Source organism: Primulina tabacum, chromosome 4 (assembly GCF_025594145.1).
Source record: "Primulina tabacum isolate GXHZ01 chromosome 4, ASM2559414v2, whole genome shotgun sequence".
Classification (NCBI taxonomy): Eukaryota; Viridiplantae; Streptophyta; class Magnoliopsida; order Lamiales; family Gesneriaceae; genus Primulina; species Primulina tabacum.
The window spans coordinates 47,327,278-47,340,846 of NC_134553.1; the positions used below are offsets into that span (position 1 = coordinate 47,327,278).

Below are 13,569 nucleotides of genomic sequence, written 5' to 3' on the forward strand. Positions count from 1 at the left end.
ATAACTTTCGGAGAGACAGAGATGCATTTATACGAAGAAAATATTTTCTGATTGAAGCAATCTCGCGTCGTTGATAAAGTGTTGCTGTGAAGTGCTGACAACATCTGAAGACAACACCTAATCACTGTCTTGATTAGTGCGCTGATTTTTGAAGACTTTTTCACTTCTCAGTTGATGCATCCTATGTATTTTGGTTATACGATTTGTTAGAGGTTTAGGATGCAATTTGTTACTCGCCTTAATAAGGGAGTTATTTTATTCTTTCACTAGTATTGATTTTTGTAAACTTACAAGTTTTTCTAGTGAATTATTTTGCCCTGAGGCACCGCACAAGTATTTTATACTTGTGCATAATTTATCTCTCGTATCTCGTATTATTGTCATTCCAGTTGTGTGTTAATGTGTTAAACTATAATTTCCGCTGCATGTTGTCGTGGGTGTTACAACACCTACGCACAACACTTATATTCTAATACACACAACACTCACCCTCATCTCATTCACCCTGTGGAAACGAAACTGACAAGTGGTATCAGAGCTTCCACTAGACGCTACTAAGTGAGATCCTGTTTTGTTTTGTTTTCCAGGTGGAAAAGGATCATGGAAGCATCAAAAAACACTGTTTTTAGACCTCCCGTATTGGATGGATCAAACTATGCATTTTGGAAAGTAAAGATGAGGGTTTTTATTAAATCAATTGAAGAAAGAGCTTGACAGCGTGTACTTGATGGTTGGAGTCCACCAAAGATTGAGGATGCTGATGGAGACACTCGGCTCAAACCTGAAAGTACATGGACAATCGATGAAGTGCAAACGTCAAATTTTAATTCCAAGGCTCTCAATGCTATATTCTCGTCTGTTGACACAAGGATGTTTAATTTAATCACCAATTGTGTTTGTGCCAAAGAAGCTTGGGATATACTTCAGAAACATTGTGAAGGATCCGAGAGTGTGCGTAAAACTAGGCTAAGGATGGTGGCATCAAAATTTGAAAGCCTGAGAATGGAGGACAATGAGTCTATTCTTGAGTATGATAGCCGGTTGAGACAACTTTCTAATGAAGCTCACAGTCTTGGAGATCCCATGTCCAATGAAAGATTGGTGAACAAAGTTTTAAGATCTCTACCTGAGAAATTTAATGTCAAAGTTTGTGCAATTGAAGAATCTAAAGAAACTTCAACAATCAACCTGGATGAATTAATGAGTTCCCTCAGAACTTTTGAGATGAATCTTGATTTACAAAAGAAGGATAAAGGGAAGACAATCGCCTTTGAAGTTTCAACTGACTCTTATGATGAAATCCTTCAAATATCTAAAGAAGTGAATGAATCTGATTTAGGTGAAGATTCTATCTCTCTAATTACAAAAAAATTCGGTGATTACTTGAAGAAAATGAGAGAGAAGAAGAAAATTGGACAAAAATCTGTGTTGCCCAATATCACCACTTCTGCAAAAGCTCAAAATTTTACTCCTATGAAAGGACAATTTCGACCAAAAACTGAATTGCAAATCCAATTAAATGTCAGAAATTTGGACTCAGTACAATGCATAGAGTGTCCTGGATTTGGACACTATGCCAATGAGTGTGCCAATCGACTTCGGAGAAACAAAGACATGGCTATCACTTTGAGTGATGAAGAGTCTGATGATGATCAAGGATCAAATGAATCTGAAAATCACACATCGTTGTCTGCTGTGATCAAGGAGAAGCGTTCAATGCAAATCAATCCTTTGGGTGTTGCCACAGGTGTTGCAATACCTGGTCGCAACATCTCTTCAAATTCAGTGTGTCTTAATTCTACAACCCTTGGTGAATCAAGTCAGTCTGAAAACCAAGAATTAGATGATGATGAAGTCACTCTGGAAAGTGTGCAGACAATGTATGAAGAATTGTATGAAGACTGGATCAAAAGAAATAAAGTGAATGCAATTCTCTCCAAAGAGAACACTGAGCTGAAGTCACAAGTATCACGACTTGAAGTAATCTTAAGTAAGAAAGATCTGGAATTATGCAAAGTCAAGGAAGAGCTTGGAGAAGCAACTCAAATTCTTGCGAAGCTTAATTCAAGTTCATCCAAACTTGATTCACTCTTGATGATTGGAAAGAATGACAAAGCTGGACTTGGTTATACGAATCACCAATTTGAAATAGGAGAGTCTTCCAACACTGAAAGAAAACCAACTGTCTTTGTCAAAGGAAGTGCTGAAATCTCGAATGCTACATACACTGAAAAAGGTGTTTCATCAAAGAGGCAAATATCTACAAAGAAGTCCAAGTCCAGAAAACGCCACTTTATCTGCCACTATTGCTTTAGACCTGGTCATATCAAACCCTACTATTTTAAACTGAGAGATGACTACAAAAGATGGGAATCTGAACAGGTGTTGCCACAGGTGTTGTACAACATCCGGCGTAACACTGCCAATAGAAAACCATCGGTAAAAAGGGTTTGGGTGCCAAAGGCTAATATTCAATGTTCTGTTATTTATACTTCGTTAAAAACTAACATTGCAGGAATATGGTACTTTGACAGTGGCTGTTCACGCCACATGACAGGTTCTAAAGACTATTTGACTGACTATGTTGAACTAAGGAATGTGCATGTGACATATGGTGGAGGTGCTAAAGGAAGAATAGCTGGCAAAGGGACCTTGAATGTTGATGAACTGCCTAGTCTACACAATGTGCTTTATGTCGAAGGACTTAACTCAAACTTAATAAGCATAAGTCAACTTTGTGATGATGGTTTACATGTTAAGTTTGATAAAGACAATTGTGCAGTTTTTGATAATACTGATACATGTATTTTGACAGGTACAAGGTCGGCTGACAATTGTTATCAACTTGGAGAGGACCCTGTGTGCAATCATTCAAAAGTAAGTGAACTAAACTTGTGGCATCAAAAATTGGGTCATGCAAACTTCAAGACATTAAAGAACCTTGGTAAGTACGATGCTGTGAGAGGTATGCCTAATTTATCCTCTGGAATTCCTTATGTTTGTGGTGCATGTCAAAAGAGTAAGCAAACACGTGTTCCCCATCAAGTGTTACAACACTTTGGGACAACACGGTGTCTTGAACTCTCGCACATGGATCTTATGGGTCCAATGGAAGTGGAAAGCCTTGGAGGTAAGAAGTATTCATGTGTTTGTGTGGATGATTTCTCTCGCTTTACATGGGTAAGTTTTCTTAGAGAAAAATCCGACACATTTGCTGTTTTTAAGAAATTACATGCTAAGATTACTAATCTACATGACTTGAGGGTTGGTAAGATAAGGACCGATCATGGTAAAGAATTTGAAAACTCACACTTTATATCATTCTGTGAAAAGAGAGGGATAACTCATGAATTTTCGGCCCCTAAGACTCCTCAACAAAATGGAATAGCCGAAAGGAAGAATAGGACACTGCAAGAAATGGCTAGGGTCATGTTGAGTTCAAAGAATATTTCAAAACAATTTTGGGCCGAGGCCTTAAACACAGCATGTCATATTTCAAACCGTGTGTACTTAAGGAGTGGTTCTACTATGACATCCTATGAAATCATCATGGGAAAGAGGCCAAACCTGAAGTACTTTCATGTTTTTGGGTATGTATGTTATGTTTTGAATGACCGAGACCATCTTGCAAAGTTTGACTCTAAAAGTGACAAGTGTTTATTTCTTGGTTATTCATCCAATAGTCGTGCATATCGCGTGTATAATCTCAGAACAAGAACGACTATGGAATCTATTAACGTTGTTTTTGACGATCTTGCATATCTAACGGGAAAAACAGTTGTAACACCTGAGACAACACCTGCACTGGCAGAATCAAATGATGAACCAGAAGAATATACTGAAAATGATGATGTTGTAACCAATGAAGGGATTGATATTCCCAGTAAGATTCAGAAAAATCATCCATCATCTCATATCATTGGAGAAGCATTTGGAGGAATGCAAACTAGAAGAAAGGAGAAGGTAGATTATCGGAAAATGATGGGTCTAGTATGCATGACTTCCGTATACTCTCAAGTAAGCCATTCTTGTTTTGTTTCGCTCATTGAACCCAAAAATATAAATGAAGCCTTAAAAGATGAATTTTGGGTTGATGCGATGCATGAGGAACTTGAACAATTTGTTAGGAATGATGTGTGGGATTTGGTTCCCAGACCTGATAATGTGAATGTTATTGGAACCAAATGGATTTTTAAAAACAAAACTGGTGAATCTGGGATTGTTTTGAGAAATAAAGCTAGGTTAGTTGCTCAAGGGTATACTCAAATTGAAGGAATTGATTTTGATGAGATATTTGCCCTTGTTGCCCGGATTGAGTCAGTCCGACTTTTACTTGCTATCGTTTGTCACATGGACATAAAACTATATCAAATGGATGTGAAAAGTGCCTTTTTGAACGGCATTTTGAATGAAGAAACTTATGTAAGCCAACCTAAAGGGTTCGAAGATCCAAACCACCCGAACCATGTCTACAAGTTGAAGAAGGCACTTTATGGACTTAAACAAGCTCCACGAGCATGGTATGGTAGGCTTACTGAATATCTGCTTGACTTAGGCTTCAAACGAGGTGAGGTTGATAAAACCCTTTTTATTCAAAAATCGAAACATGATATTCTTGTGTGTCAAATATATGTGGATGACATCATTTTTGGTGCTTCTTCTCAAAAGCATGTTGATGAATTTGTTAAATGCATGTCTACCACATTTGAAATGAGCATGGTAGGAGAATTAAGTTTCTTTCTTGGATTGCAAATTAAACAAATGCATGATGGTATCTTTCTGTGTCAATCCAAGTATGCCAAGAATTTGGTGAAGAAATTTTCTAGCGAGAACACTAAACACATGAAAACACCAATGGGGTCGACTGAAAAATTGTCCAAAGACGATGTTGCTGCAGGTGTTGACAACACCTAGTATCGCAGAATCATAGGCAGTCTTCTTTACTTAAGTGCAAGTCGTCCTGACATCATGTTTAGTGTATGTTTGTGCGCCAGGTACCAGGCTGATCCTAAAGTCACTCATTTAAAAGTTGTCAAATGAATTTTGAGATATATAGCCGGGACAGTTAACTTAGGTTTGTGGTACACCAAAGAAACAAACACAAATCTAGTGGGGTTTAGTGATGCTGACTGGGCTAGAAATCTAGATGATAGGAAGAGTACCACTGGAGGATGTTTTTATCTAGGTAACAATTTGGTGTCATGGTATAGTAAAAAGCAAAATTGTGTATCTCTGTCCACTGCTGAATCTGAATATGTTGCAGCTGCTAACTGTTGTTCACAACTTTTGTGGATGAATCAAATGATTAAAGACTATGGTTTCAACAGTGACACCTTAATTGTATACTGTGACAATTCAAGTGCAATTGATATTTCAAAAAATCCAGTACAACACTCTCGAACGAAACACATAGACATTAGACATCATTTTATTCGAGATTTGGTTGATAAGGGTACAATTCGAATGGAATTTGTTAGAACTGAGAACCAACTGGCTGATATTTTTACAAAACCATTGGAGTTCGAGAGATTTTCAATCTTAGGAAGTCTCTCAGCTTGTGTGCACAATGATCACTCACGGATGTTGTCCTCGGTGTTACAACACCTGTGGACAACACTCAGCATGCATGTGCATTTTATTTTTAGGATGCTAGACATATTGCATACATCCTGTTTTTTGTGAAGCCTGTACAAGTGAAGGATACTGAATGGTGTGCTCTCAGTTGTGAATCAAACTTTCTATCAAAATTTTATAAAGTATGGAGTGTGCTGAATCTAAGTCATTAAGCTGTGAGGATGTTCGTGTACCACATGATCTTGTCCAATGTAGAAAATGACTTAGAAAATTCTTGAGCAATAAGGTGAAAAATAGAAAAAAAAAATAAAAATTGTTGTTTAGAAGAAAATGGAAAAAGCTACCTAGAAGAGTCCAATGAAGATCGTTCTTCTAGTGTGGGAGCTACCAGTTCTAATTCAAAATACAGATGGAAAAAGCTACCTAGAGGAGTCCTATGAAGACCGTTCTTCTAGAGTGGAAGCTACCATGTCTGAATTAAAAATGTTCAAGAAAGTTTGAGTCCAACTTGTGAGTGTTGCCAAGAGGTGTTGCCAACACCTAAGTACAGACTGATCACAGTTTGATCACATGCGTGTGCATTTCATTTTTGATCATACTTTAGGCATAAATTTAAGTCATTCATACTGCTGTTATGTGAATTCATCATGACCAGTGGGCTATCAGTTTTTAATTCATGAAATACGAAGAAAACCCTAACCGACTTAATTTTGAAATTTCTTGATTTCTAACTGTTTGTGGGGTTAATTCGATGTGGTGTTTTATCCTGCCTGATTTCTTGAAATAATGATGGCACTGTTTCAGAAAGTTACTGTTGAGTGAGAGTAAAAATTGAGTTGAAAAGGTGCTGAAGTTGCGGCTCAACAGAATGTTACCGTTGGAGAGTTGTGCTTAAATAATTAGGAATGGACGAAGAATAACTTTACTGTTTAGTATTTTCCCTCACATTCTAAAATTTCTCCTGCCCTCACTATTCATTGTTTTTGCTTAAAATATCTCTGTTCTTCGCGATTCTCTGTGTCCTTCGAACCGATCTACTTCTTTTGTTCTTGATTTCGCAGATGGCTGGCTTCGATCCTCACAACATTAGGAGTGAAATGGATGCGAGCATGGGTGGAAAATCACCTGACACAACACCCACAGCCGAAACCAATGTTGAGGGGATGGAAATTGTGGGCGTGTCAGAAGAACCAACTCCGCTGGAAATGATCGCTCCTGGTGAACCTGGGAACGAGATCAATGTCGAGAATCCACCGGACTTTGAAGTCTTGAATAAAGCTTTTCCCACTGCTCCTATGCGCCGAAGGTCAAAGAGACAAGCAGGGTTCGATCCTGACTTTGTTCCAACCAAGAAACCACGGGCATCTACCTCCTCAAATCTTCTGGACCCTGATTTCTCATCTGGAGACGACTCCAATGATGATGATTTTGAGTTGGTGGCTCGCCCCAAACCAACTGTTGCTGCAAAGGAACCTGGTTCTACTTCTGGTATTCAAAAACAAAACCCCATCACAGATACTCAAAATGTTGCAGAAGAAAGAGTTCCTGATGAGCCTTTAGAAGATGAACAATCTCTGGCCGAGTTTCTCGCTCACCTTAAGGAAGAAAAGGCTGCCAAGAAACAAATTTCTAAGGATGATGAACCTGATTGAGAAATGATGAAGGAGTTTGAGCAAAACCGACCTGGAGCTTCTTCCTCTTCATCGTCTGTATCTGACTTTGAATCTGAAGAATAGGGTGATGCTGAATCTGAGGATATTGGCTCTGAAGCTAGTGAGTCTTCTGATGATGTTGCTGCTACTGCTGCCGGTGTTGAGGTGGATGTTGACAACACCGAGCGCCACATTGACTCGGCTGGCTATGATTTAAGTAAGTCTTTTTCCCCCAAATTTTATTCTGAGGATGCCTTGGCATTATGGCCGCTGTTTGTTCAGAGAGAGCTGATTGAGGAGAAAAATATTGATGTTAATGCATATGGGAAATACAATTTGATTGAGTTTCTCAAGAACCGAAGGTTGCTATCCACAGTCACTACTGTTATGCCCTACTGTCGCTGTGTAGTGTTAGAATTCTACTGCAATCTCCTGGGCAGTGTTGGAGATGAGGAATCGGTGAAGTATGGGAGAGTGTTTGTTCGTGATCGTATCTACAAGTTCTCACCTTCTGTGATCAATGCATTCTACAACACTCAGGATATTGAGGAAGTTGAAGAGGATCTGGACATAAATGCTGTAACCTCTGTGCTCACTGGAGGCCTGATCAAAGTATTCCCTGATTATCCCAAGAAGTTGAGTGCTGCTAATCTCACTTCTTTTTTCTCCGTGCTGCACAAGACATCAATCTGGAATTGGACACCGTCAACCAATTCTACTACTGTGACTAGATCTCAGGCCCTGGTGTTGTTTGCTATTGGTACTGAAAGGGCCTTTAACTTTGGAAATCTGGTGTTCAGGACAGCATTGCAATATGCTGAAGGAGACTTCAAGAAAACAAAGCTGCCCTACCCTTCACTGATTTATGGAATCTTGGAATCTCAAGGTTTCATTAAGGATATTGATGAAGATCATTGCCCTGTCAAAGATCATCTGAAGATTTCTCCTGCTTATTTCAAAGGCAACAGAAAGATCGATCTGCCTTGGCTGCATTCAAATGTTGCTCCGGATGTTGGCAACACTGATGATACAACATCTGAACATGTGCCTGAGACAGCTGAACAGCCACCTACAGATGTTCCTCCTACTGGTTATGTCACACTGTCTATCTCCTACATTCAAGCTCAGATTGCCTATGGTCGACAACAGATTGAAAATGCCAAGAAAACCATTGAACATTATGAAAATCAAGTGGCTGACTATGAGCTTCTGCTGGGTGAAAGTGTCCATTCTGGACAAAAAGGGGGAGTAGATATATAGCTGGAACCAGTGGAGCAAAAATGGCTGATGATGGTGGCAATAATGAAGGATAATGAGATTTTGAGTTTTTTTTCTCTCTTGATGGTTTTAGTATTTTAGTTGTCCTTTTATTCTCTCTGATCTTTGTCCCTCCTGATTAATGAACTATTTCGGTGTTATGATCTGAATGTTGGTTGCAACATCTAACATACAACACCTGAGTGAACTGTATTTTTCATCAGGGGAAGGCTTAACGGTAGAATTCAGGGGGAGCCAACTAAAGTTGACTGAGTCACTGATTTGCTAACTCAGGGGGAGCTGAGATGTACAACCATTTTTGGGTTGTTTTGTCCAGAAAGACAAAAAGGGGGAGATTGAAAGGAATTTTATTCCTTGATATATTTTCCTTTTTTATCTTTAATATTTTGCCTTTCTAGACATGTGGATAATCTCGAAATTGATGATATGATCTCGTATAAATTCAATATGTGATATAAGACTATATTTGATATGACTCATAATATCTTTAAGATATGATATCACAATATCTTTAAGATATTATCCTTGTTTTAAAAAGAGTTTGTTTCCTAATGAAATTGGTTTTTCTATGTTAAATAGGACTCAAAAGAGAAGAAACGCAGAGAGGGGGACGATATAGAGCATATAACTTTCGGAGAGACAGAGATGCATTTATACGAAGAAAATATTTTCTGATTGAAGCAATCTCGCGTCGTTGATAAAGTGTTGTTGTGAAGTGCTGACAACATCTGAAGACAACACCTAATCACTGTCTTGATTAGTGCGCTGATTTTTGAAGACTTTTTCACTTCTCAGTTGATGCATCCTATGTATTTTGGTTATACGGTTTGTTAGAGGTTTAGGATGCAATTTGTTACTCGCCTTAATAAGGGAGTTGTTTTATTCTTTCACTAGTATTGGTTTTTGTAAACTTACAAGTTTTTCTAGTGAATTATTTTGCCCTGAGGCACCGCACAAGTATAATTTATCTCTCGTATCTCGTATTATTGTCATTCCAGTTGTGTGTTAATGTGTTAAACTATAATTTCCGCTGCATGTTGTCGTGGGTGTTACAACACCTACGCACAACACTTACATTCTAATACACACAACACTCACCCTCATCTCATTCACCCTGTGAAAACGAAACTGACAAGACTAAAATCACGCAATATTTCTGAGAACACTTGGAAGTTTTTCATTTGATCAGGCTGAGGGAAGTTGCGACGACTTTGTATTATTCTCCAACATTGAACTGTTGATTACACACAAGTTTACTTCTTAGAACAATAGAGAGGGAACATACCTTTTACCAGCACACCAGATAAATTGTACTCTAGAAGTGTAGTAGTTTAATTTACTTTTAAAGAGCTTTGAGGATGACTTTGACACCATTTTTTGGTGTAAGAATAAACATTTGTGCAGGTTGATGGACGTAGTTAGGAGAGATAACGAACTTGAATCGCTGTAGGATCATTGAGAGCGCGATCTTGGCTTCATTGGTTGTGAAGTTTAATCCTACACAGGTTCGAGGCCCCATACCGAATGGCAAAAAGGCCGCAGAGTTGTTTTTGGTAGCTTTAGCAACGCCTTCGGCGAATCTCTCTGGCTTGAAAAGATCAGCATCCTCTCCCCAGATTAGAGGATTCTGGTGCAGTGCTAAAATTGGGATGAAAATGTTAATATTCTGAGGAAGAATCAGATTCCCTAGTTTAACTTTCTTTGAAACTTTTCTTGTCAGTGTAAGCGCTGGAGGATAAAGCCGGAGGCATTCGTTTATGATCAGGTTCATCTGCAAGAAAAACAAAAATTATCAAAGAAAACATCAAGAATTGTTATGATCCCACATTTCGGAGATTTTCCCACCTAATACACTAGTTGTTTGGATTTAGGCTCTAACTGTAATCAGATTACCGTTTTTAATCTTGCAATGCCATCCGAATTCGGTGAGTGGAAACCAAGAGTCTCCTTCACCTCTTCTCTTGCCTTTTCTTGCCAGTCTTCATGTATCGCGAGAAGCAGGATGCACCAAGCAAGAAGACTCGTGGTCGTAAGATGTCCAGCACCGTATATTACCTTGATCTCATCGATCATCTGTTCGGTTGTGATTCGTTTCTTTACATCGGATTCATGCCTGATTTTCACAAGTTGGCCTAAATAATCACTTCCAAAATCTCCCAATTCCGAATTTGGTGAACTTTCCCTCTTCTTTACCAGCTCCATGATAGAACCCTTTATCCTTTTTTCGAGTTTCTCTGCTTCAACTTCATCATCAGATTTAAAAACCAGGCTGAAAAATTTAGCAAACTAACTGTTAGAGGAAAAACCCACTAAGAATTTGATTAGTATGAGACAATTTCTTAGCTCTAAGCAAAAACCTGATGCCTGGGAATCTGATTTTATTTTCATTTCTGACAGTGGTTGAAGTTAACTTGGCCACCATTTCAAATATATTCTTCCCTTCCAAGTAACTACTCCCAAACGCTGTTCTTGATATCACTTCAGTAGTCAGCAGTCCAAATTCCTTGAACACATCAATCTCCTTCCCATCGTAATTTTTCCACTTTTCAAGCATCATGGAAACACTTGAACTCATCTGCGGAACCATCCTCTGAACATAGAACACAACTTCAGATTTCGTCGATATTCGATAGTACTGTCATGCACTAAACTAATGAGGCAGTACAAGCTAGATCTCATGAAATGAGTTTTGAAAATGATTAATTGAAAATGTGAACGCTCTTATAAAGTCTTTCACTCCACCCGGCAAAATATGATATTATGGAGAAATAAGCAAGACTTACTTTTAGACTTTCTGAATGAAAAGTGTGATTTGCTAGTTTCCTTATCCTCTCCCATTTTTCACCTTCATTAGTAATTAGTGCCTCCCCTAGCAATCTTTTTGCATATCCTTCCATGTCCATTTTTGGAAAAAAGCCTTCTCTATTCATCAATATCTCTTTAACAAGCTCCGGTTCACTGACGAACAACTGGCCTTGCGAACCATGCCAGTTTAGAAAATTCATCCCTTTCACCAAAACATTGCTGAGCAATCATAAGAGACAGACAAAAAAAAAACAACACAAAAGTTCGAAAACATGACCTTACCATATGTTTTTATCCATGTATACACATGAGGCTGAGTTCTTCGAAATATATCATGTGTTATGTCTGAAGACGTTGCTTCCATGGATCGGTGTAAGATGTCGGATACTTCCTTGGTACTTCCATGGGGAAAACTATAAGATGGACCTCTGATTCCCTGTGAAGCCATGAATGCTTGTAGCTGAATTGGATTCCACCATACTCTGCGGAGGAATCTAACAACTTTCAAAAGAAAGAACAAGCAAAGAACACTCAAAAGAACGAGCACAAAAATTTCGACGGGAGCCATTTTCCGCAAACAGCAAAGTTACTAGATGATTTATTTTTATATCAGCCAGAATTTTGTGAAAACAGAAACAAAGATACTAGTCCAATTCTGTCTTTGGCTGTACTTTTATTTATCGTCTAGTTCAGAAACTCTTTCAGTGTTTGAGGAAACATTATGAACTTTTTAAACTAATGCAGATTAGCATACTTTTCGATCTTGGTATTGGTCACTGTTTTGGTGACAAATGCCCTGATATTATTAAATAAAAAAGCGTCGTAATATTTACCTAGATAGATAGAACAGAAAATTATATATACATATTTATTTTCAGAATCTTTATGATATTGTTAAGGGGAAGATGTACAAAGATTCAGAATGATTTCATGGTTTGAATTGTATTTCATCTTTGAGAACTACAGATTACCATCTCTCACTAAAAAAGTACAAGTGCCTCACAAATCTTCTCTTGTTATTATGGATCAAACAATGATAAAGAACAATAAAGGGTGACATCATTTGAAAAAACCATTTCAAATAAACATTCAGTAGTTCTTCCTCTACGATGAAGCCACGAACCTTACAATATATTTAACAAATCACCCCTTTCATCTTTGCTTTAGGCCTTCCATTTTCTGTGGACCACTAGATTTCATTGCATAATAGTGGACTGTGACATCTTTGAATGGATGGAAGAAGCCAAAACATGACAAATTAATTTATTACAAATGTACAATTATTTCTGTTTTATATAAGTTTATCCTTAAGCTTGATCAATAAGGGAGATATATGTGACAACAAGAGTAATCGAGAAAATGTGATGACTACTTTTGTATAGATAATTACCCTGATTGCAAGCTTTGTCAACCCTTTTTGGATTGTTCAAGAAAGTTTGGTCGAACCCGATTCGGGTACGTTGCATGATAAAATCTCAAGGAATATATATGGTTCCCAAGAATTCAACCTCATGTTCATTCATAGGCAAACCTGTACGGTAAAAAATTTCTGCCAACTTTCTGAATTGGCTTGATCTTCAAAGCTCGGCTGGTGGAGACTGAACCGGAGTTTGTTAAAACTGAACTAAGTCATGATTTCGGCAACTTTCACAATAGGTTATTCGAACTGTTTCAATAGAACATAAAAGCGATTTCTTAGTGTTTGCACAAAAAAAAAAAAAAAAATTAAGCCGAAATCAATTAGGCACAAGCCCAGAAATTTGAGGATAATATGAAGATTATAAGAAGTCCATCAATGAATCAAAGTGGTTTGAATAAGTCAGGCAGCGTGTGGATAATGAACGAGATTGTGCAAAAGATCATGAACGGTGAGCAGAGTGGGAGAACCGTCCCAGAAGTTTGAAGACAAAGAAAGAATCGGTAGAAACACAACAGGCAACTCAATTCATCACTCAACAAATTGTTCCAAGAACAAATCTGCATATTTTCATATTTCAAGCATTCTTATTTTCTAGGCTTTTCATTCCAGTTTCCACTATTTTTTTCATCGATGTTTTTATTTTTTATGTTTCCGAATTTCCGCAGATTTTTGTATATACAAAATCATGTTGGAAGTTTATTTCTTAATTTTTAGCGTTATTTTCATCATATTTCTTTATTTTGGTGCATATTAGTTTAGGCGAGTAGAACTAATGATCGAATTTATTAATCATGTTGGAAGTTTTTTCCTTATATTTTAGTGTCATTTCCATCATATTCG

At 37.8% G+C, this 13,569-nt stretch overlaps 1 protein-coding gene across 1 annotated transcript; it reads right to left on the reverse strand.

Annotated features, from left to right (window-relative positions):
- Window positions 1-9,675: 9,675 nt before the first annotated feature.
- On the reverse strand, window positions 9,676-12,054 carry LOC142541723 (cytochrome P450 CYP749A22-like). The gene is made up of 5 exons (XM_075648186.1): window positions 11,592-12,054; window positions 11,288-11,511; window positions 10,862-11,094; window positions 10,398-10,773; window positions 9,676-10,275 (listed from the first exon to the last, which is right to left on the reverse strand). Exons 1-5 carry the CDS (start codon window positions 11,875-11,877, stop codon window positions 9,847-9,849), a joined length of 1,548 nt encoding a protein of 515 aa, XP_075504301.1. The 5' UTR covers window positions 11,878-12,054; the 3' UTR covers window positions 9,676-9,846.
- Between the last annotated feature and the right edge of the window lie 1,515 nt (window positions 12,055-13,569).